This window comes from Mugil cephalus, chromosome 9 (assembly GCF_022458985.1).
Source record: "Mugil cephalus isolate CIBA_MC_2020 chromosome 9, CIBA_Mcephalus_1.1, whole genome shotgun sequence".
NCBI lineage: Eukaryota > Metazoa > Chordata > Actinopteri > Mugiliformes > Mugilidae > Mugil > Mugil cephalus.
The window spans coordinates 4120346-4143876 of NC_061778.1; the positions used below are offsets into that span (position 1 = coordinate 4120346).

The 23531-nt window shown below is 45.7% G+C and overlaps 2 protein-coding genes across 6 annotated transcripts; both read left to right on the plus strand.

Annotated features, from left to right (window-relative positions):
• Positions 1-2102: 2102 nt before the first annotated feature.
• bicra (BRD4 interacting chromatin remodeling complex associated protein) lies at positions 2103-14696 on the plus strand. Of its 4 annotated transcripts, none has more exons than XM_047594870.1 (15): positions 2103-2207; positions 4268-4313; positions 4399-4444; positions 4933-4998; positions 5251-7317; positions 7508-7696; positions 9032-9658; positions 9823-10015; positions 10113-10210; positions 10343-10477; positions 10592-10641; positions 10733-10881; positions 10973-11067; positions 11167-11272; positions 11364-14696. In XM_047594870.1, the coding sequence occupies exons 2-15, from the start codon at positions 4273-4275 to the stop codon at positions 13289-13291; spliced, it is 5790 nt and encodes a 1929-aa protein (XP_047450826.1). In that variant the 5' UTR covers positions 2103-2207; positions 4268-4272; the 3' UTR covers positions 13292-14696. The 4 variants fall into 4 exon arrangements, with proteins under 4 accessions (XP_047450826.1, XP_047450827.1, XP_047450828.1 ...); XM_047594871.1 differs by having other exon boundaries at positions 11170-11272; XM_047594872.1 differs by lacking the exon at positions 4933-4998 and having other exon boundaries at positions 2104-2207.
• Positions 14697-15204: 508 nt separating this feature from the next.
• Positions 15205-22070, plus strand: ehd2b (EH-domain containing 2b). Of its 2 annotated transcripts, none has more exons than XM_047594648.1 (7): positions 15205-15596; positions 16746-17207; positions 17318-17494; positions 18487-18602; positions 20001-20413; positions 20518-20682; positions 20765-22070. In XM_047594648.1, exons 2-7 carry the CDS (start codon positions 16987-16989, stop codon positions 21311-21313), a joined length of 1641 nt encoding a protein of 546 aa, XP_047450604.1. In that variant the 5' UTR covers positions 15205-15596; positions 16746-16986; the 3' UTR covers positions 21314-22070. The 2 variants fall into 2 exon arrangements, with proteins under 2 accessions (XP_047450604.1, XP_047450605.1); XM_047594649.1 differs by having other exon boundaries at positions 18487-18584.
• Positions 22071-23531: the final 1461 nt, after the last annotated feature.

Consider the following 23531-nt stretch of genomic DNA (forward strand, 5'->3'; position numbering starts at 1 on the left):
TCCAGAATATGGTGGTTAACCACATGTACAACATATTCAAATAAACAATCTTTTATCTCATTGAGTTTCCTTCAGGGTACAAGTCTGCATCCAGACAAACACAAAACCCATTCACGGGAGTGTTTCTTCTTGCCAATTCTCCAAATGCAAGGCCTTCGATCTCTATGCACAGCCCCCGCAAAGCACTTGCTTGTGGATTTAAGGATTATTTATCACATTATTTTGTCATTTTATTTAGTGTAATTCGGTTAAGTGACATCAATAATATTTCCTAAGAGGATAGGGTTGGATGGAAGCAGATGATTCAATGTGGCCACCCCTGAATGGAAATGGAATGAAAAACCCTGACCCTAAAGGAAAAGAAGGAGATTTACTAGCATAGTGTAATTTCAGATATACTTTATGGCTAAATTATTTTGCTTATCGTCCCACTGCTTTATTATGCATTATGCATATTATTATCAGTAGTAGTAGTTTTCTTAAATCATGACACTGTCATTAATGTACTTGTCTCATGACAGGCTATGCAAGCTTGATTTGCTTTGGACTGGATGCATGTTACACTTGTGGCAGTAGTTTCCCAAAGCTAGACTGCATTGTCCAGTTCAGTTGGATAGTTTCTTATTGTACTATTTTGTGTGTTTTCGCATCCATTTGGCGAGCCTCTGTGAGTTTATTATTATTATTTTTACAGAGCCTCTTTATAGTTGGCTATATTGTTGCTGTCCATTGACTTTCAGGTAATGTTATCAATAACAAACTGGTGCTCTGACACCTTCTCAGAACCTTAAATACTCATCATAATAGAAACTGTGTAACTGTCGTCCTGTTAGTCGGGGATATGCTAAAAGACCCGATTTGTCACTGACGTTTTCAAGCACCAGTGTTTTATAACACAGTAATTTCCACAAAGCCTGTTTGTGCAACTCTATTGTCATGTTAAAATGTCACACCCCAACTTTAAGCAAAACACATGACACAATATTCTGCTTTAGGGGCCACATTCAGCCCATTTTGATCTCGAGCAGGCCAAACCAGTATAACAGAATAATAATCTATAAATAAGGACAACTCCAGATTTTTTTTTTCCATTTGTTTTACTGCCAAGAAGAACATGTAAATCAGGAGAATGTTTATTGAAGCAGTAATCGATCCACCAAAATGCCAGTTTGGGAGTTGGGAAGGCTTTTCCTATGTGTGTTGACTCAAAACAATGAGGTTTACTATGTACAAAAACCTACAATAGTTTTTTATTTTAACTATTTTTACAAAAGACAAAAAGACACATCTCTGGAAAAGTCTAAAGAATGAGCTCATCATATAAGAGGCTTGAATAAACATAAAAACACCTCAAAAATGACACTCACATTCTCTCCTCGCCACACATATAAACCACAATAGAAAAGCTGTGTAGCTTCCCCTGTGTCTTACTCCACACACCTGCTCACCTGTGACTTCTATTCCCGAGCTGTGCCCAGGTGTGTATGTGATGTAGCAGCACCACTGTTTAAGTTCATGCATTTACTAAATCTAACACACACACACACAACTTACCATATCACCTTAACACATAACATTGGCTACAACATTTACATTTAAAACTACCCTTTTGGGAACATTGCTGTTTAGTCCTTGGTCTCAGTGTTGTGTTCAGTTCATTTCTCTTACTAAAACAGTTTACAAATTATGTGTGCATGTGCTGTAGCAGCGCTACTACTAAATCTAACACACACGCACAGCACCATAATACATAACATTGGCTGCAACATTTACATTTTAAACATTTAGCCTGCTGTCTGCTGTTTAATCCCGGGTTTCAGTGTTGCATTCAGTCCATTTCTCTTACCAAAACAGTTTACAAATTAGGAATATAATTTATTTCCATTGCAAAAATGCAATCTTCTATGTTATATTCGCACTTTGCATATTTACGCTAAGGGCCAAGGTAGACGCTTTGCCTTGACGGATCGGTTTTTGCCCGCGGGCCGTATATTTGACACCTGCGATCTACGGTAAACTTTGTAAACATTTCACCCAACACGCTCCCGCTGTCTCCCGTGAGGTAAGGTACACACAGGCGAAGACGTACAGATTTCAATCAGGCAAAACGGAAGTCTCCTCTTTCCTGCCTGTAGTTGGGTCCTGTACAGCAGCCCGTGCGAGGCTGTCCTGGAGACCCCGCGCTGCCTGCACCTCTATCGTCTCGGGTGAGTTTGTTACAATGTAGCAATTTCTCTATTAATCCGAATAACCATAACAAAGCTGCAATATTTACCAACTGCAGAGGACCCGCAAACTGCACGGCTACCGCAATCGAAACGCCACACTGCCGCACGACCCGGCAAACATGGTCATTTTCCAACGAATTCCCAAGCATACCCCCCTCATCCAAGAGTATTCCAACATTAACTCATATTTTGCTTGCAGGGAGAGATAGCTAGCTACGCAATTGCGTTTACACTTTTAAGCAAACCGCATTGCTTTGTCTTGGTTGAATGCGGGAGCCTGTGTGCAATATAGGTGTTTAAATTGTGTCACTCGGTTGTTTGTTTTGAATGTCAAAGGCTCAGGCTAGCTGTACGTCTCAATATTGTTGATAGCTGGTTTGCTTAGCTTGTTAGCCAGCTAGGCTAACGAAAGTCAACCCAGATGCATCAAAATGTCTGGAAATGGACAGGAAGTGCGACTTTTAAACCAAACGATTTATTCACTTGGAGTTTTAAGTCAGCCGTGGTGCCGCTCGATGTCATGTGTGGTAAAGAATTAGCAGAATATGCATGCAGAGCTCTTTGAAAACAGCAGCTAGCATGTAGCCAGCCGCTTGCAGTGTCTCCATTCATATCCTGCGCACTGGCTCAGCTCTGACCGAGAAATGGCTACGATCCGCTGCCTTTTCAGAGCGGCAACCCGGGATGCCGTCCCCACATAATCTCGGTAATGTGTCTTGCGTGGAAATTTCGGAGATCCGTTGCATTCGCGCTGCTGAAAGTGATATGCACAGTTGTTGTGACTTGTGGTAAAAAAAAAAAGGCAGAAAGAGCCCGGACTCGAAATCTTTGCAGGCGCTGAGAAAACCGCGCGTTTTCAGTTTGTTGTCTATTGCCATCCGCTGTTTTTCGGTTTTTCGGTGTTTGACAAATTTAAGTTTTCCCTCTTTTCCTAATTTAGTTGTTGACCTGATGTGGATTTCTTGCTTTTGGGTGTTAAAGTGAAAACACGACGGGTTGCAACTCCTGATGGAAACGGGATGGAAATGTGTGAAACTGTAAACTTTATTTTCTTAACATACCGTGAAATAACGTTGGTTTTATTCCATTGTTTAAATTAGGCACTGAACAATGTTTTTTACTTGTTTTTTGTGCATGTATACGGTGCCACTGTGATGAACCCCTGGCAATTTCTTTCTATTACTTATACAATGCCAATAAAGGCATATTATATTCCCTTTAATTAAGAAACTCGTATAGTTAATTAGTATGTTTATGCATATAGGCAATAAAACTAGGTTTCATAACGGTGTCTGTGCAGGTTTCTTTATTACATGATCCAGAGATGTGAGAGCACTAGGTGATGTAATGTTTTGAGTCATTACTCACAATTTGAATGTAGCTTTAGAAAAATGAAAAAAAAAACACAACACACAAGGCTTGTTTAGAAATAGACCCTCTTTTGGCAATGATACTTTCTTTATTTGATATATAAACAAAGACTTTATTTTAAGTTTGATGCAGTTTTTATTACTATTATTCACCCAATAAGAACCTCTATTAAAAATAACTTTAAACGCACTTTAGTTTTCAGTGATACAAAGCTGAAATTACAACCTGAAACCAGTGTATTTAGATTTTAGGTGTCTTCCTGTACTTATTTGTAGGATGATGTGTAAATAAAATTGATCACATCAACAAAACAATATTAATCTCCTGTGAGGGCAAAATCTTGGCAACATGTTGGCAGTGATTGATTTTTATGAAGGAATCTAATGATGTAAATGTGATTTATAAAATAATTGCCAATAATGTGTCATCGCATGACATTAGTCACGAAAAAGGGACATTTAAAAAAAAACGTCTTCCCATTTCTTGGTGGTTTTATCGTGAGATAAGAAAACCAGAGTCAAAATACAGCTATGATTTAATCTCACTGTAAATCTGGAGCTTTTGTTGTAATAACTTTAATCCTAATTTCTTATTTACTTTGTTTAATTTGTTTTGATAACGAACCACCATCATTGGACCTTTAAAAAAAACTTTTTCATCTTTAACAGTTGTCATGGATGATGAAGACGGCAGGTGCCTTCTAGATGTAATTTGGTAAGTTGGTAGATTCTTACATTACTTCGTAATTTGGACGTCTCTTGTCTTGGACTTGTGTGAATCATATTATTTTCTCCTGCAGTGACCCAGAAGCTCTCAATGACTTTCTTCATGGATCTGAGACCCATGTGAGTATGAGAGGAAGAAGTAAACTGTTTAGTTAGAAAACACAAATATGTTATTGATTTCAGTCAGTGGTTGAGTCAGTTACAGCTTGTGTAAGCCCGCTTTCAGATTACACATAGATGCTCCCTGACGCCTGCACCCTTCACTGCTTTCATTTACTTTTTTACTGCTTTCTCTGCCTAATGGTTGCCTTTGCTTTATGATTGCACTACTTGTGGTTTCAGCCTGCCCTCCCCCTTTTTATTTGGCTAATTCACAAAATGAGAAATGCTAATACTAACGCCTCCCAATTCTGTGTTACTCCTATAATTTTGCTCCTCCGTCGCTTACCTTTTTTACTGGTTCTTACAAATCTGTGGTCTGTGCTCCTTCCTTTCCCTGCCCTCCTCTGTTTGATCGTCCATATGTTTCTCTGTCCTGTCGACTTTTGCCCGCTGGTTTGGGTGCCTTTGGTTTCTGTCTGTCCTATTCGGGTTGGGTGTGTCTGTAGTTGGACACTGACGACCTTTTGGATGGTTCGAGTGACCCCTCCAGCTCGTTCTTCTCTACCACTGGGGTGAGTAAGATCCCCCAATCCTCTTCCTTCTGTTTTCTATCCATCTATGTAGCATGCATCTCCAAATACCCTCCCTTTCCACTAACATATCTACAAGCTTTGATTTGCTGCCCTTTGACAAGACGTTTTTTTTTTTTTTTGGCCTTTTTTATATTTGTAGTTACAGTCCTCGCAAACAAATCTGAACATCAGCATTTATACATCACATGGTTTCACTGCTCTCTATCTTTCCTTTTACTTCTCTCTTTGAAGGGCCATGTTCCAGAGGTCCAGCCTGCGGTCCAGCTGTCGGCCAATGAGTCGGCAGGCTTGCCCAGAGTCAGTGTGGATCTGGACTTCCTGGAGGATGATGACATCTTGGGAGGATCCCCAGGTGGAGAAGGTGGGAGCAATGGCATTGGGACAAATCACGAGCCGTGTGACATCCTGCAGCAGAGTCTGGCAGAAGCCAACATCACAGAGCAAAGCTTACAGGAGGCAGAAGCTGAGCTGGACCTGGGCTCCTTCGGAATTCCAGGCCTTACACAGGTGGTTCAGACGCTACCTGATCCCAGCCTCTCTGGGGCTGGAGGCGCTGCTGTTGGCGTAGGCATTGGTGTTGGGGGAGCAGCCACAATTTTCCCCGGGTCTGCTCCGAGCACCACTGCTACTCCTCCCAATGCTACAGCTGAGATGCTTGGGTCAGTGCTTGCTCAACAGGGCCTTCAGCTCCAACCCCAGGTCGTGAACAAGGCCATTAGTGTTCAGCCATTTATGCAGCCTGTGGGCCTGGGAAATGTGACGCTTCAACCCATTTCGAGCCTCCAAGCTCTTTCAAATGGGAATCAGTCTGGACATTTGGGTATCGGACAGATTCAGGTTGTGGGCCAGCCTACTGTCATGACTATCAATCAGTCTGGGCAGCCGATCCTGGCTAAAGCCATGGGTGGTTACCAGCTGCACCAGTCTGGGCCAGAGGTTTCAGGTGCTGGTTCTCAGGCAGGGCTTGGAGGCTCAGGAGGTGGACTTCTCATCCAAGGGAACAAAGCCACTTTGGGATCTCCAGCTTTAAACGGACCGGCTGTTTGTGTTAGCAGCACAAATAGCAGCAGCGGCGGTACAATGACTGCTCCCGCTGGGCTTTTGGGCTTTGGCAGCACCCCTCTAAGTTCAGGAATAGGACCCCAGACTCAAACTCAAGGCCAAATCATGCAGATCATCCAGCGCACACCAACACCCATTCAGCCTAAACCCCCTCAGGGGGGAGCCATCCAACCGAAACTCTTCAAACAGCAACAGCAGCAGCAGCCACAGTCGGCACCCCAAGCACCACAAAACGATGCTCATAAGGCTCTTGGGCTGCAGCAAATTCCAGTTTCTGCTGCACAGAATGTAGCCTTCCTGACAGGAAAGCCAGGCTCCAATGTTGTCCTGAGTACTCAAGCCACAACACAAGGCCCTCAGTTTCAACAGACCCTGTTCAAGCAACAAGCAGCACAACCCTCTGGCAAGCCCCTCAGTGTACACTTGTTAAACCAATCAAGCAGCATCGTTATTCCCTCTCAGACAGTTCTACAAGGTCAGAACCACCAGTTTCTTCTGCCACAACTACAGGCAGGTGGGCAAATTCTGACCCAGCACGCTGGGGGCCACATCATAACTAGTCAGGGTCCTGGTGGACAGCTCATTGCAAACCAGATTTTAACTGCAAACCAGAACATCAACTTAGGCCAGGTGTTGACTTCACAGGGCCACCACGGGGCTGCCCACATCCTATCTGGACCCATTCAGCTCCAGCCCGGTCAGATGGGCACACCTACACTATTTCAGATGCCCGTCTCATTGGCTCAGAGTCAGAATCAGACACAGGCCCCCACTGTCTCAGGTCATGCCCAGACAGTCATACAGGGCATGCCAATACAGAACTCCCTGACCATGTTGAGTCAGGTGGAAGGACTGAGTCCCGCAGTTAGCCTTCAGCCAGCCCTGCAGCCGCAGCCAGGTGGAGTCCCCAGCAGCACAGGAGCAGCCACCATGGCTCAAGGACAGTCTGGAGAATGTGTTACCGTGCTGGGAAGCTCCACAGACCAGGCTGCTCATCCCGCTCAGCAGCTCGTGCCACAGCCCTCTATCCTTTCCATGCCACCGGCGTCCTCCGTGTCCACGGCTGCCACAGTACCCTGCTCTTCTCCGTCCATATCTGTTTCCACCTCTTCCTCTGTCACAGCGGTGGGGCTGGTCCCCCCTCAGGCTCAGCACAGTCCAGGGAGGCTAGTGTTCACCAACCAGGGCTCCAGCATGATCCTGAGCCAGGAGTCTTTGCAGATGTTCCTGCAACAGGTGAGTGTGCAACTCTCTTCCACGATTTGCTTCACTTGAACACAGTTAACATTGTCTTAAAATAAATAACATGCACGGAGTGATACCTTGGTTTGACTTTCTTTGGTTTACTATTTTACTCCCCCCTTCCCTCCAATCCCCTACCTCTTTTCCCTCCCTCATCCTGAAATGGTAAATGAACTCCTATCAGGAGCAGCACCACCAAACAGAGAATGAGTCAACCCCCTCTGTGGGAGTGCCGGCGTCTGTAATCGTCAGCAGCAACAACATCACTGCTCCGGCCCCCGCTGTCCATGACAGCCAATTAACTGACTCTTGGGTGGGTCAGAGCCACAGTCCTTCCCCTGGCCCCTCCCACATGACAGCAGTGGTAAAGCAGGTAGAAATGCCCACTTATGTTGAGCCCCACCCACTTGTTGCTGCTGCTGCTGCTGCTGCTGCTGCCGCCGCCACAACATTAGGATTTCTTACCTTTTTCCCATCACTGCTCTGTTTCTCTTTTTCCGCATTAGTCATTGCTTCTGTGTGTCTCACTGATGCTGAGCGAAAATTGTTTCCTTTTGCCTGCAGCTTCTTTATGTTTCCTACCTTGTTACATGTGAAGGCATGCCCATTCCAGTCCTCCATGCTCATTGTGTGTCGGGCAGTAATTTTTTAATATTTTGCATATTGCACCTCTATGAATTTTTCCTTAAAAAAAACAACAACTTTCTTTCCTTAATCTACAATTAATTGTTAATTTAATTTAATTTCTCATCCATTCTTTGCATTTTGCGAGGGGTTTTTACAAACATTGTCATGCTTCATTAAGTTATCAAGGTGCCAAGTACAACTCCTCTTTATTAACACCGCTAATTTAAATTCACTCAACTCACCTTCATCTGCCGCCTTACTGACCAATAACTAATACCAGTCAATCCACTCCTCTCTATCCTGCACTCTTACCTAATTTTATAGTGCCACCCTCCCACCCACCCACCCCCCTCCACCTGTAATCCCTAGTCTGACCAGTGAAATGATCCTCCAACCAAAATTACATGCCCCACCCTGGTCCTTGAAGTCTTCAGATCACCTTCTAATTACCATCACAGGCCCGCAGATCTTGACTTCTTGCTTTTGTCAACAGTTTTTCTTTTTGGCTCTCTAAATGATCATTGCTCCTTTTTTATGTGTAATCCTCTTGAATCGCTAGAACAAAAAAAAAAAAAAAAATAAAAATCTGTGGGTTTCTACTACTTTTACTTCAGCTCCTACTAGATTTTTGAAGTCTAACACTTTGCTTTCGTAATCTTTGGAATTGTTTGATCTGTGTTTGTCCAAATATGGGTTGGGCGATAATTCATCGAACAGTTTGTTTATCTTTTTTTTCTTTTTCTTTTTTCAATTGTATAGTGATAACATTGTCATTATCATTTTTGTGATGTAGGGATTTGAAATATAACCCTACATTCCTTTGGAGTATAATAAAAATTTATCTATAAAGATCTATAAAGATTTTTTTTTTTGTTTAACTTGATATTGTAATAAAGCTTTATCGCCCAGCCCAGTTTTTTGTCAAGTCTTGGATCATGTACTAGAATCATAGTTCTAAAGACTGAGTATGTACAGAAATTTAAATATGTGATTTTTGTGCTTGATGTTTCCTCTGGGGGTTAAAAATCTTCCCATTCCTCTCAGATAATGAAGTTATTACACTGTGATTGCACTTCTTCAGGTACCCTCCAGTGGACATCAGCAGACTCTGAAGATCCAGGGCATGTCTCCTTCGCCTGCCTTGACCACTCACGCCACAGCGCCCCCAGTGGCCGAAAGCCCCCAGCCTTCTCAGTCTCCTCTCACTCTGTGCCAGCAGATCCAGTCACCACATCACCAACAGCAGTCGCGTCCACCCTCTCAGCCTCAGCCACAGTCCCAAACTCCCTCCCGCTCGTGCACGCCCTCATCTCACACTCAACTGTTCATTGTCCACAACCAAATCGCAGAGTCCCCCAAACCCGCTCCGCAGGGCCAGCCGCAGCAAACGCCACCCCAACAAGCACACATTCAGGTTCAGCTTCAGCCTCAGCCTCGGCCGGCCTCTCAGCCCGCTCCCTATCAACAAGATATGCCTCCGGTGTCGCAGTCGCCCAAGCCTCCTTCTGCACAACCTGCACAGCATCAGTTCACTACGACTCCTGTCAGCACATGCGCTACTGCTGTGGTAAAAACCCAGGTTCCCATCCAGGGCCTGACAGCAGAGCAGCAACACCATCTGCAATTAGTAGGAGCTCAAATTCAGACTCTGTCATCCATTTCTCAGCCCTCGCATCAACAGAAACAGCTTTTGGACAAACTGCACCAGGTATTGTACAAGTTCAGTACTCAAATCTTGCTTTTATGTGCCACTTTTTCCATTCTCCCGAGTACCAGCAACCTACTAGTGAATGTTTGCTGTTGTATTCTGTGCAACATTCTGGTTTTCCATGTATACAAATGTGGAAGAAACCTCTCCTGATGTGTTTTTAGGTCCAGCAGAACATCGTGCTGCAGGCCAAGCAGTCTGCTCAGCCTCAGCCTCAAGCCTCGAGTCAGTTCAGTTCCCAGCAAGATGTGCCTGTTGATAAAGTGATGATCACGTCATCAGCCAGCGCTGGTACACCTGCTCAGCTCCCCTCTATGCTGCAGCAGACGTCAGTGCTCGTCAAAACTCCTGCTACAGGTTGGACACGAGTCGCTGCCAGTGATGCAAAACAGCACAACACCAAACACACCTTGAAATATTTCTAATTGTGATCTTTTTTTTCATCCTATTTTAGCATCAAGTGACTTACAGGTATTCTCAGGAGCCCAAGGGCCAGCTGGAGCAATGGTGAATCAGACTGTCACTCCTGCTAGCCTTACCCAGCCTTCACAGGTAAGTGATGTTACAAAGCCAGTTCCTCAAAGGACATGTGTGATGATTGTTACCGTTCAGTACACGATTTCAGAGCGATTCTTTCATGTATTCTGACATTTTTTTAATCTTCCTCAACGATTTACCACGTAGGTTCAGCCAAAGCCGGGAGTGATCAGCTCAGTTGGAGGAATGACTCTGGGGAAAGGTGGGATGCAGATACAGGTGTTGGGAGCGAGTCTGACTCAGATGCCTGCTCCTCAGCCCCCAGCTCCTGTACAAACTCAGGTAAGAGAAGCGTCACTGCGTTTTAACCAGGTTCAAAAAAAAACTGGCCGCTGGTCTTTAAACTTCAGCCTGAAGGTTTTAATCCCCGGCTTCGTCCGTTTGCTCACTTCACAGACAACAACATTGAAAATGCCTTTCAGTGCAGAGCCCAGTAAAGAAGCCAGGTATGTGTAACAGATGTTTTCTGGAATTATTTGAACTACCTCACAAGGCCACAATTGTTAATCATGCTTCTTTATACGCTCCTCACTACAGGATGCTAGAACAGCTAAGGAAACATCAGGGTTCAGTGCTTCACCCAAACTACAGTGCTTCTTTCCACTCATTTGAGGACACAATGCACAGACTTCTGCCTTACCATCTCTACCAGGGAACTGCCAACTCTTCTCAAGATTATCAGAGAGGTAAACTGCACATTGTCCGGTGCGGATGACATCTCCTTGTCTTTCTGGTTCAAAGTCTTGATGAATATTTTTTTTGTGCTCTTGTGCACAGTGGATGATGAATTTGAGAGGGTCTCCTGCCAGCTGCTGAAAAGGACACAGGCCATGCTGGACAAATATCATTACTTGCTCTTTGCTGAGTCAAAAGTAAGTTTATAAACCAGCAGCGTCCCTGTGAGACTTCTTGTAATCATGTTTGTCCTGAATTGATATTGAACTGATGTTTTTTTGGCGTTTGAACCTGAGCAGAGACTGGGCCCCTCGGCAGAGATGGTGATGATCGACCGGATGTTCATTCAAGAGGAAAAGGTTGCATTGAATCAGGACAGAATTTTGGCCAAGGAGAGACCAGGTACCCTATCCACGCCCACGCTTGTTTTTTGTGATCGTCTAAATGAATCCAAGCATATGCTAATGTCGTCCTTCTGTTTATATTCTTGCAGAGGAATTCGTGGCAAACATTCAAATGTTGGAGAGTGTCGTTTCTTCCCAACAAAGTTCATCTGCTGAACCCGCCTCACAGAGTGGAGGAGTCTCTGCTGCTGCCCCTCCTCTAGCACCTGCACCTCATGCTCCGACCCCTCTTCCAAACACTGCCCTGCCCCCTGCACCTGCACCCATCCCAGCCCCGACTCCAGCCCCAGCGCCGGCTCCGGCTCCGGCTCCGGCTCCTGCCCCGGCTCCGGCTGCAGCTGCAGCCCCGGCTCCAGCTCCCTCCCCGGCCCCGGCTCCTCCCCCTGCTCTCGCTCCCACTCCCCCTGCCGTCCCTTCACTTTCCCCTTTCCCTCCCACCAAGCTGGTCATAAAGCAGGGTGGAGGCGGAGCGTCCGTGTCCTGGTCCAGCAGCTGTACCCCACCTTCGGTTGCAACGGGCAAGCCGGTGGCTGAGCCCACCAGCCAGAGCGGCTCCTTCGTTCGTGCTCCGGCGGCGGCGGCGGGGGCGTCATCATATTCGTTTTCCTCATCGTCGCATACCTCCCAAGTGGCCGATGACGACGACGCCCTCCCGCAGCGAACCAGTAAACCTCCTATCAAGACCTACGAGGCCCGCAGGAGAATCGGCTTGAAGTTGAAGATAAAGCAGGATCAAACGGGGTTCAGTAAGGTGGTCCACAACACTGCCTTAGACCCAGTGCACACACCTCAACCTCAAATGAGCAGCCAGTCCGCACCCCAGCCTCAAAGTCAACCTCAGTCCGAAGCTGCTGAAACACATGCAAAATCCCACCCTTCGTCAACTCTTCCCACTACAGTCATCAGAACTCAGCCCCCCGTGTGCACTCCTTCTTCTTCTGGCTTATCGGTCACAATTTCAACCGCTCAGTGCAACCCACTGCCGAGAGGTAACGTCCCCGCCAGCGCAGCCCCTTCCTCCTCCTCCACAGCCTCCTCTCACACCTGGTCCACGTCCACCTCCTCATCGTCCACGCAGATGAATGGGACGCTGGATCATCACAGCAACGTGGGTAGGGTCAAACACAACCCCGCCTCCACTGCCACTCCCTCACAGACAACCTGCCGCCTTCCCCTCCGAAAAACCTACCGGGAAAACATTAGTCCCCGGGTCAGACCGGGGGTCCCGGGTGGCGGAGATGAACATTTTTCTTACCCCAGAACTACGCCCTCGCCCCCCAGGCACGAGGCCTCGACTCCTCCGTCGGAGCGGACAGTGATAGCCAGCGTGAAGGTGGAGAAAAGAGACAGGGAAGCCTTACAAACTCACACAGAGTCGAGCCACGAAACCGGAGGACGTTTAGGAAGTGCAATGCAGGGACTGGATGATATGGACGAGGTGTTTAACCGTGGCATCAAGACCACGCAGCACCATCATCTCCCACAGCTTCTAGACAGGGAAGGGGCAAAGGAGAGGGGGGAAGAGCACACCGACCAAGAAACAGACGTGAGTAAGTGCAAGAGGTTGAGTGGAAAAAACAGACACAGGCCAGGAGGGACATTCAGGATGGACCAGCATGCCCCCGGGCCTCCTTCCCCGGAGTCGTCCTTCACGCGAGACTCTTTGCTTCCTGCCAAACGCTGCAAGTCGGACTCTCCCGACATGGATAACGCCAGCTTCTCCAGCGGCAGCCCCCCGGACGACTCCCTGAACGAGCACCTGCAGTGCGCCATCGACAGCATCCTGAACCTGCAGCAGGAGCCCTCTGCCCGCGGGCACCACCACATCAAAGGTGGCAACAGCCGGCCCCACCAACACCAAAGTCAGCGCCCAGGTGGCTCGACAGCCTCATCCCACAGACCTTCGATCCCACACCCCTCCTCCTCCTCGTCTTCATCCTCCTCCTTGGCCCAGCACCCTCAGGTCGGTGGCCGTGGCCACAATGGCAGCCTGGTGCCCCAGACTCAAAGTAGATAACAGACCCTCAGCCCAGACTGACAAAAGGGTGGAGGGGGGGGGGGGCGGACTGAGAGACAGTTTCTGTGGCAGTGGATGGGGGCACCAATGACAACAGTATCACTGTACTACTCTGCCAAGCAGCGTTGTCTTTGTTTGTCCATTTGAATTGTCCAGACTTTGTTTTTTTTTTTTTGTTTTGTTTTTTTTGTCATTTACAGTCTAAGGTAGTAGCCCCCGGGGCGGAGTAAAGTGTGAGTGTGGTCAAAGGTAAAACATCGAATTTGCAGACTTGAAGATGCCTGACAATTTTTGTATGCGTCCTGTCAGCCCTCGAGTAATAAGATGAAATAGTCGAAGGCTGTTCTTTAATTCTCTATTTCTCACTTTTTGATCTTTTTCTTCTTCTCGTTCGGTATTTATACATTCCTTTCACGTGGCCTGAGCTCTAGTTTCTACCCACAGCGGTTCGTCTCCTGGTCTGAGCGGTGTCGTAATGAACGTTGGGGCAGTTTGTCAGGATACTGTCATACTGTAAACGGTCACAATGCATAACAGCGTGTTCCTGCACCAACCATGTCCTCTAATCGTAAAGATAATGCTGCCCTACGGTGACCTCATCCCTGAACACCACACGCTGACGTGATGTCGTCCAGCTCTTCACCAACAGTTTATTTCTTCATACAGTTTATAGTCCTAAAAGCTCAGTAAAACTGGTCAACTCTTCTTTTTCTTCTTCAATTAGCAAAACTGTGGAGCGTCAACCTTTATGCCTGCGTTTCATACACACCTCACATGCCTTTTTTTTTTTTTTTTTTTTTTTAAATGTAAAACAAGATTATGTGAAAAGTTTGAAGTTGTTTTAAGTTGACTGTTCTTGCATACTGTAGTGTCGTACTGTCGGGGATATGAAACCAACCTCGTAAGGAGATTCTGATCTTTCCTGCTTCTAATGTCACACGATTTTCCAGGTTCTCGCCTCTTAGACCACACCTCCACACACACACACACAGACACACACAGACCTGCCCACTGTCGCTTATTATGCCACATTAGGACTTTATGCATTTCAGTCAGCAGGGGTCAGGCAAGTTTTAACCAATTTTCTGTGTTATCAGTCTGTTTCTGTCATCTTTCTGCAACTGTATACATGCCTCCCATGCCCATGTGTTTTTTTATTTTTTATTTCTTTTTCTTTTTCATTGGGTCTTCTTTTTAAGCCTGATGGACAATTCAAACACAAACACAGCACAAGCATCGAAATGGAAAAAAGGAACAATAATAATGTACAAAAAGACCGTAAGAGAATTTGAAGTATAGTATTACAGATTAATTTTGTATTGTATTTATTGTGTATAATGACACTTTTTAAAAAGAAATGTACATTTAGTAAAACTGTAAATTAAACCTTGCTTCTTTTATGAAACTTCGCAGGTGGTGTGTTCTTTGTTCCCGTAGTTTAGACGGGGATTCCTGGTGGATGACTAATGATGATTAAAGATTGCTCGATGATAGTCTGTTAGAAGGGGGGTGGATGTGTGTGTGTGTGTGTGTGTGTTCTCTACTCGACAGCCAGCAGATGGTGCATGGAAATGATGTCGTGCGGCTGGATTGTGTGTGTGTGCGTTACCATCTGAAGGGCTCGGAAGGAGCGAGAGGGGTTTAGACTCTGCATCCGTAAATGTGTGACAAGTTATGAAAGGGCTGAGCAGATAAATCAATTGTGCTAGAAGCTGGAAGTTGCAGCTTGTGACGGGGACGGGGTGCAGCATTGGGGGGCTGTGCTCATTTAGTAGAAATATGAATAAACAGTTAAAGACAACAATTTACTCCCAACCCAAATTATTTATTCACAAAACTCACCCCACCCCACCCCAACCCCCCCTCATCCAGGCCCACGCCCTCTGGCCGCAGCCCTGAGCTGAGTGTTCGCGCTGCCCGCAGTATTGCCAGGCATCCCCGAAAGAGGAGGTGCATTGGACGAGGAGAGGCAGGCGAGGGAAGAGACAAATTAGCCTCAGTGTGGTGTGAGTGGTTGCCTTGTGCTTTCTTGCTTGCAGCAGGCAGATTCAGGACACTCGCCAGATCTCGAGCTCATCTGAAATACATTAAAGCCCTGGAGAAGAACGATCCTCTGTAATCTGGCTGCGCTGGTGCTGCGCTGAAGGGCTCCTATTTGCTGACAGAGGTACACCCATACATGTAGCAGCAGCTCCTCCAAGAGACTGTTTTTGTCTCTTTAAGTCAAAATATTTTCCAGACTCCAGAGGGCTAAGACTGGAGAGCGAGCGCTTCAAGGTGCTTCAGGAAGACTCATAATAACTTGGTAAATATTTCTTTTTATAACTTGGCTACAATGACCAACTTGTGCTTTAACTTTAGTCAAATATAACTTTGTTTTTATATATATATTTATGTTATTGTGATGCTGATAGAAAACTGAACCTCAATGGTATCTGATGAATGCAAAGATCACAGCTGAAGAATTAATGTAACGGGAAAGTTTCTGTCAGTGCTTTTTTCCCTTATTTGGTTGTTAAAGTAGGTAGACTTGATTGCAGATGCCCGTTGTTTATACAGACTTAATGTTACTTTCCTTATTTCATTTCCAAACCTGTGTTGCAATTGTGGTGTGCAAGCCCACAGGGCATTTTCCACCACCATTTATCTTAAGATACTGAGCACAGAGCCTAAACCAAACTTTTGATTCCCGCTGGAAGCCTGTAAATCAACGTATACTTGTAGAATTTGGCGGGGACTCTACTTTTGGATGAAACTGCTATTTAATGTCTTCTTGAGATCTCCAGGGAATCGCCATTTTGATTAGAATTCTTTCCACACTGGTCTTGTGACATGTCAGGACTGTGTTGTCTGTTCTCCTCTGGGCAGATTTTTATTTTTTTCTTCCCCAAATTTAAATGGTATTCGTAACAGAACCTCTCCACAGATGAGTTAACGTCTGCTGACATGTGTCTCACCTTTTGCTTTAATGTCATTTTGCGCCCGTAATAAGCTTCGCCTTCACTTTCTAACGCAGCCTTTCTGTTGAGATTGTCACTCAAGTGTTAAATTAGTTTTTCCATGGGAACACCACCTCCTAGGATGTTCTTTTTCCACACGAGGACCTTTCACACACGTATTTCATGTTCCACTGTGAGGCACTACATGAGATAAAGGAATGTCTTGCTCATTTCACTGTAAAGAAATGAGCTGTGCCTGTGCAAATCCTGATGCAGGGCTGGGTTTGCAAATTTTTCCAGCGCTGAACACAAACTTTTTCCAGGCTTGCACTGACGGCGCTTGGCAGACTTCTAGCAAACTGAAGTCTGCTTCAGATTCCACATCCTTACTCTAGATTGAGGCAGATTTTTATAGCCAGGTGGCGAGAACACAGGGATTTAATTTGCCATGTGGATTCATCTCTTATTTCTGTTTGGCTTCACTTTTACCTGCCTTTGTTTCATCTGCGTTTTAGGGTCTAAAGGTTGCCAGCGTGGTGACGGTTTTCAAAGAAGAAGCTCTTGATCTCAAAGGAAACGTCGTCCCGTATCGTTCCTCTCGACGTGTGCGAAGGAGATCCCAAGGACAAGTGAGCAGCATTCACATAAATACAGGAAACATCTGAAGTTATTCCAAGGTTCAGCTACAGGAAACAACAGAAATAACTCATAAAGACGCAGATTTTTTGTGAGAAGTCGTCTTGCTAGTCAATCAACATGTCACGCTGGGGACGAAAAAATGTGAAGAAGGCGCCTGAGGTGATTCGCACTGTGACAGAAGGGCTGAAATCCCTGTACCGTAAGAAGCTGCTGCCTCTGGAGCAGTTTTATGGTTTCCATGACTTCCACTCCCCTAGTCTGGAGGATGCAGACTTTGACAACAAGCCCATGGTGCTGGTTGTGGGACAGTACTCCACTGGAAAGACAACATTCATTAAGTAAGATATTACAGCTCTGCATCCGTTCAGTCAAAATTTATGTGGTTGCAAAATGTATAATTTCGGAGAAATGGTGAAAATAAATCGTGACTTATATGTGTGGCCGACAGGTATCTACTGGAGCAGGACATTCCAGGGAGCAGGGTGGGCCCTGAACCCACCACTGACTGCTTCACCGCCATCATGCACGGGGAGGTAGAAGGCGTCATCCCAGGGAATGCCCTTATCGTTGACCCCAACAAGCCTTTCCGCAAACTGAACCCATTCGGAAACACCTTCCTCAACAGGTGAGAGCGTGGATTTTATTCACAGGCGCGTTACGTAATGTTTCCACAGAAGGGAGCCAGTCAGATATCGACATGAAACGGGCCACACCATGTGAGAGAATCCAACGGGGGGGCAGGAGGCAGAACGTTTGCACTAAGTGTTTTAGCTCTTTGGAATTTCAAGCGCCTGTGCCAAATTTCGCAGCGAGGAGGGTCTTGCCTTATTTGTGGAAAAAACGGAGAAAGGGAGCGATATCACCCGAGAGGGTGATGAAAGCTAATGTACTCAGGCAGGAACTGAGTCAAGTTCAAAGACAAGGTCAGAGGGCTATGAAACCCCTCGGGGCAAAGACAAATACACGAAGCCAGAATCTGGGAGGCTTCTGGAAACTGTAACAGAAACTTAGGTTATTTACTACCTTGTTTGCTTCTTATTTCCGTGCATGTCACTTCACTGCTGCAAACAAAGAAAGACGACACATTTTTTTTTACAGTGATGCTAGTTACTAGAAACGTGGTAAAGTGGTAAAGGAGACCAGAAGTCACAGGACATACAGTGGAGGGGCTTCACTGTGACATTCTCCTGTGGTTTTTCCAGCAACGTACCCCCCGTCCCTCGACAGTGTGTGTTTGCGCATGTTACTGTGTGTGTGGCGTATTTGCGTCTCTTCTTTTGCGTTGACTTCCTGTTCTGGGAACCCGGTGGGCTCGTTAAACTCATAAGCTACAGGAAGCGGCGTTGTTGTTCTAAGCCACACATCGTTAGCCGGACTTATTGTTTAATTCTGGCAGAAGTGGTCATTTTCCTTCAGGAAGCCCAGAGCAATGAGAGGCCTGCTTGCACACAATGGCCTGCAGAGGGAGGGTCTGGAAGTGTGGAGAGGGCAACTTCCAATCTGCTCCTCGGATCAAACTGGCTCTTTTTGATAAGAGTTGACCATTTTTTTGACTCTTTCCACCCAAACTGACCAGCGAACCTGACCTTCTCTGCTGTCTGTTGATGAATAAACCAGATTCCAGTGCGCCCAGATGCCCAATCAGGTCCTGGAGAGCATCAGCATTATTGACACACCTGGGATCCTTTCCGGGGCCAAACAGAGAGTGAGCCGAGGTGAGAGAAGTGGCAAAGGTGAGGAGAGGGCACGGGGGGCCTGCAGAGACACACATCCCTGACCATCAGCTTCAAAACTCATCTCCTTGGCATGCCTGGCTAACTCATGGGAAACGTTTGCTCTTTCACAACAACTGAGAGCACTCGGAGCACCGAGCAACCATAAAATCATAATCAGAAACAGAAAATAGTACAGACGAAATATTTGTCAGCACATCTGTAGCAACGCACTGTTGAGAAATAACTGTCATCATCACGATCACCTCATCTCATGTCTGCCCTTGCACCAAGTAACAAATTTTAAATCAGTCTGCATGAGTAACTAACACAAATTATATATTTATACATAAAAAAATATGTTTCACTTGACATCACTTTCCACTGGTGTTATCAAGCCATGTAGATAGTTTTGGTTAATCAGCTGAGGTTTTAAAATATCCCTTTGCACAATCTCCTGCTCCACCCCAACACAATGGAGGTAAATGGAATGCTGCTTGTGGTCCTTACTGATTACTCACTGAAATGTACTGCGCAGTTTTCTTTTTTTGCTGCAAGCACCGCAAACAGTAGTCCAGAGAATTCACACGGGACAATGTGACAACTAAAGAGGATAAAACTCCAAACTGCATACGTGGTTATTCCACAGGAAGAAAGTGGGAAAATATATATTTTAGGGGATTTTACTGGACTGAATTATTTAGCAGGTTGAAACAGATGAAGGAATCCCTTTGTTAGACTAACAGGTATACACATGTTTCACACACACCCCCATATATGTATAAGTTTTTTTTTTTTAAATCTTAAATCAAATTAGGGACAGAGCGTATTAATGAACATTATAAATGATGTAGATATTCCATGTAATGTAATTTCCATCTGTTATCCATAAAAACATGAGAAAAACACATGAGTAAAATAAATAAATAAATAAAAATACAAAACAAAAAATGGACTTAGAAATAAATACACAAACAATTTTAGTGTGACAAACAAATACAAGGAGAACAAAAAGTGACTCCAGAGTATTCATTCATTGGTGACCAAGACAAGAAAGGAGAAATATCCAAGATCCAGATTGTTCATAACCTATTATTCCTTATTACTAGAGTACATATAACCAAACGTACCCAAACTTAGCACATTTCAACTAGAGTAACCAGACATCAGGCTACAACTGGCCATGGTTACAGGATTGGGTTGAAAGGTGTCTAGACTGGAGGTCAAATAATTAGCTTTAATGTGGACTATCTTGAATAAAGTGAAGAGTTTTCCAGATGCCGAAGAGAAACATGAAGGGTTTGTGTCTGTGTCGACCTCCTCCCCTCCCCTCTCCCGTCCCCTCGCTTTTCGTTTTTGTGCGTACTGTACGTTACAGGTACATGAATGTCTTAGTTATCGCGGTCACTGTTTAAACAGGCTACGACTTCCCAGCTGTGCTGCGCTGGTTTGCGGAGCGCGTGGACCGCATCATCCTGCTGTTCGATGCCCACAAACTGGAGATATCGGATGAGTTCTCCGAGGCCATCGGCGCGCTGAAAGGCAACGAGGACAAGCTGCGCGTGGTGCTCAACAAAGCGGACATGGTGGGCACGCAGCAGCTGATGCGGGTGTACGGTGCGCTCATGTGGTCCCTGGGGAAGGTGTTCGGCACCCCGGAGGTCCTGCGCGTCTACATCGGCTCCTTCTGGTCGGAGCCGCTGATGGTGACGGACAACCGCAAGCTGTTCGAGCTGGAGGAGGAGGATCTGTTCGCGGATATTCAAAACCTTCCTCGCAACGCAGCTTTACGCAAGCTCAACGACCTGGTCAAAAGGGCACGTCTGGTTAGGGTGAGTGGCTTATTGTGCGTGGTCGTTAAATGATCACTGGCTGGTTAACTTAACAGCCCCATGTTCGTGTGGGATAAAATACTTTGTGTTTTCTTTAATCCCAGGTCCACGCTCACATCATCAGCTACCTGAAGCAGGAGATGCCTTCCGTCTTCAGGAAGGACAACAAAAAGAAGAATCTGATCTATCAGCTGCCGGTTATTTTCTCCAAGATCCAGCTGCAGCACAACATCTCTGCTGGAGACTTTCCAGACTGTGCAAAGATGCAGGTTAGTCCAGTTTCTCTTTAACTGCTCCAAAACATCTAAGGATCTACAGGCTGACACGTGACTGTCATTCTGTTTTTTAAAGGAACAACTGATGGTCCACGATTTCACCAAGTTCAAGACCTTGAAGCCCAACCTGATGGCAGCCTTAGACGAGCTCCTCTCCAGTGACATCGCCAAGCTGATGCCCCTCCTGCGGCAGGAGGAGCTGGAAGCGGGCGATCAGCTGGGCGTGCAGGGTGGAGCCTTCATGGGGACCCGGGCCGGACCGTTCCAAGAGGGCGACCCCTTCGCTGAGGAGAACGGAGAAGGCTGCGAGGAGGAGGAGGATTGGGTGGTCACCAAAGACAAGCCCAAATACGACGAAATCTTCTACAACCTCGCTCCCAACGAGGGGAAACTGAGCGGCACCAAGGCTAAGGACTGGATGGTGAGCTCCCGCCTGCCCAACTCGGTCTTGGGCCGCATCTGGAAGCTGTCCGACGTGGACCATGACGGCATGCTGGATGATGAAGAATTCGCCCTGGCCAGCCACCTGATTGAGGTGAAGCTGGAGGGTCACGGTCTTCCCCCTGAGCTCCCCATCCGCCTGATCCCTCCTTCCAAACGCAGGCAGAAAGGTTCTGATGCATAAACACGTCACAAAGTCCCTGGAGATTACTCTCTAGTGACTGCTACACTGTATTTGCTCTTATTTTCCCCCCCAGACTCACGTTGAAAATGTTGTATGTAAGGTGTACAACTTTTCCCCTGAGACTAATTTTAGTCTTGCACAATGGAACATACTGTATTTAACTTTAAGTTGTACCTTTGAGACCATAACAAAAAAAAAAAAAACATGTATTAAGTAGTTGAACGGGTCTGGTCGCTTCTTGCTTTTTGGCTCCTCAAAGTTTGCTTTTTATATGATGAGCTTTTAGAAATATATCTCCTTACGTTTGCTCGACGTAAGGTATAATAAAGGTTGGCACCCTCTAAGTGAGCAGCAATGAGCACGTATTTGAGAGAGAGAGCTAAACTTTTCTGTATTAAAATCTTTACGCATCTAAAAGTTTATGTTCAACAACGTATTTTTACTGAAATGACTTGTCTATAGTATTTTCTACTCAGAGTAGCAGTACCCATCTATTAACCCTGAAATGCTTTTCACTTGGACGCTTTACATGCCACAGTTTGTTCAGACGTTTTATGTTTTTTTTTGTAATTGTCGCTGCTGTTTTGTATGTGCAGGAGCAAGACCTCACTTGCATAAAAGAACATTACATGCTGAGATGAACTTTTTTAACTAGACTGAATGATTGATCTTTTACTGACTACTGTACACAGCTCCACCAACTGTTCTTATTTTATCTTGTACTATTATTGTAACCAAATAAAATTCCCTGACTGTGCCTTGTGCCCTTTTGTGGTCCTTTTTTTTTTGTTTCAGTAAGAACTCGTACAAAGGTTGAAAACACGGTTAGGAAACACTGATTCTTTTTGCCCCCGAACTGAAATGGAGTAGATGTTAAAAAACTAACCAGTCGAGTGGATTCAATTTGGTGGTTTTTTAACAGGATATTCTTTTCCATCAAGCTCACTTGGTTCCTTGGTGACAGACCAGATAAACAGTGACTCACGCTCTCCCCTGCCAAGTCCCCATACCACCATTTTCCGAGGCACTCTCCCTGCTCGTTCCCACCACACGAAGATTTTTTTTTTTCTACCTCTCTGCCCTTTCTGCCTCGCATAGCTAAACACAGCCTGCCGCGCTCCTTCATTCCAGTCTGCTCGTACACTGGCGTTTTCATTAATCTCCCTGTACATCCTGCATGACTTAAGGGTAAACTATGAGCAGAAATGTGTCTCCCGTTTGGATCGGCATGTTTCACAAGTCGTTTAAGGTTTCCTGAAGAAGGAGTGGCCACCCCGCCTTCTTGTTCCACTCCTCCATGGAAAGAAACACAAATGAGAAACAGAGGCAATCCAGCCTTTTCCTCCCTGCTCTTTGGCTTACAGTGACTCACATGCGAAGAATGTGGTGGGCTGGCCCAAGAGTTATTAATATCTCTCTTCCTAGGGTCCGCTAAGTTTCCTCAGCTAAACACTGTACCTTTATGAAAGACTTTAACATCCCCCTATTTGGAGTGTTCCTGGAGCAAGACCTGCAGTACACCACACCCTCTCCTGTGTGTCTGAGAAGAGCTTTTATTCGTAAAAATAAATATATGTAGTTTCTCGGCAAGAAATGAATTTATTTTGCCTTCTTGTATGTTTTAAGTTGGCTGCTAGCGTTGTCATTTTAGAGACAATAAAAAAAGCCTCCATAGTAATATGAAAAACGTCTGCCTGTTAGAACTATTAGTTGGGCTTTGGTGAGTCTAAAACCAGCTCAAACACTTGTTTTCTACATCAGAACACACAGAGCTACTAAAATCACTGCAGACATCCCCACCGACGGAGCTCCCCCAACAACGAAGCTTACTCAACAAAACCGGGGTCTCCTGATACGTCACTGCGTGTTCATGCGGGGAATTCCTCGTAGGAAACCTGGAGTGGGAGAAGAAAACCCGAGGCCATCAGCTTTGGAGAGCGCTGACATCTGGTGGACACTGGACTTCTGGCAATGTTGAAAACTGTGCACTGAAGTTTTGAGCTGTAGATGGCAGAATGGAGGCATGTGGCCGTACACGTTTAAAGATACACATGGCACAACCTGCAAGTAGATGGGACGTTTTACCTGCCACTCAACTGTGTGTGACACTAGACTGTAACTGTAACACTTTGCATGTGGTAGAGAAGTGTAGTTCAATTCATTTTCACTCTTAATATTCAATCAACTCTGGCTTCGGTGGCTTTAAGAAGCTACAAAT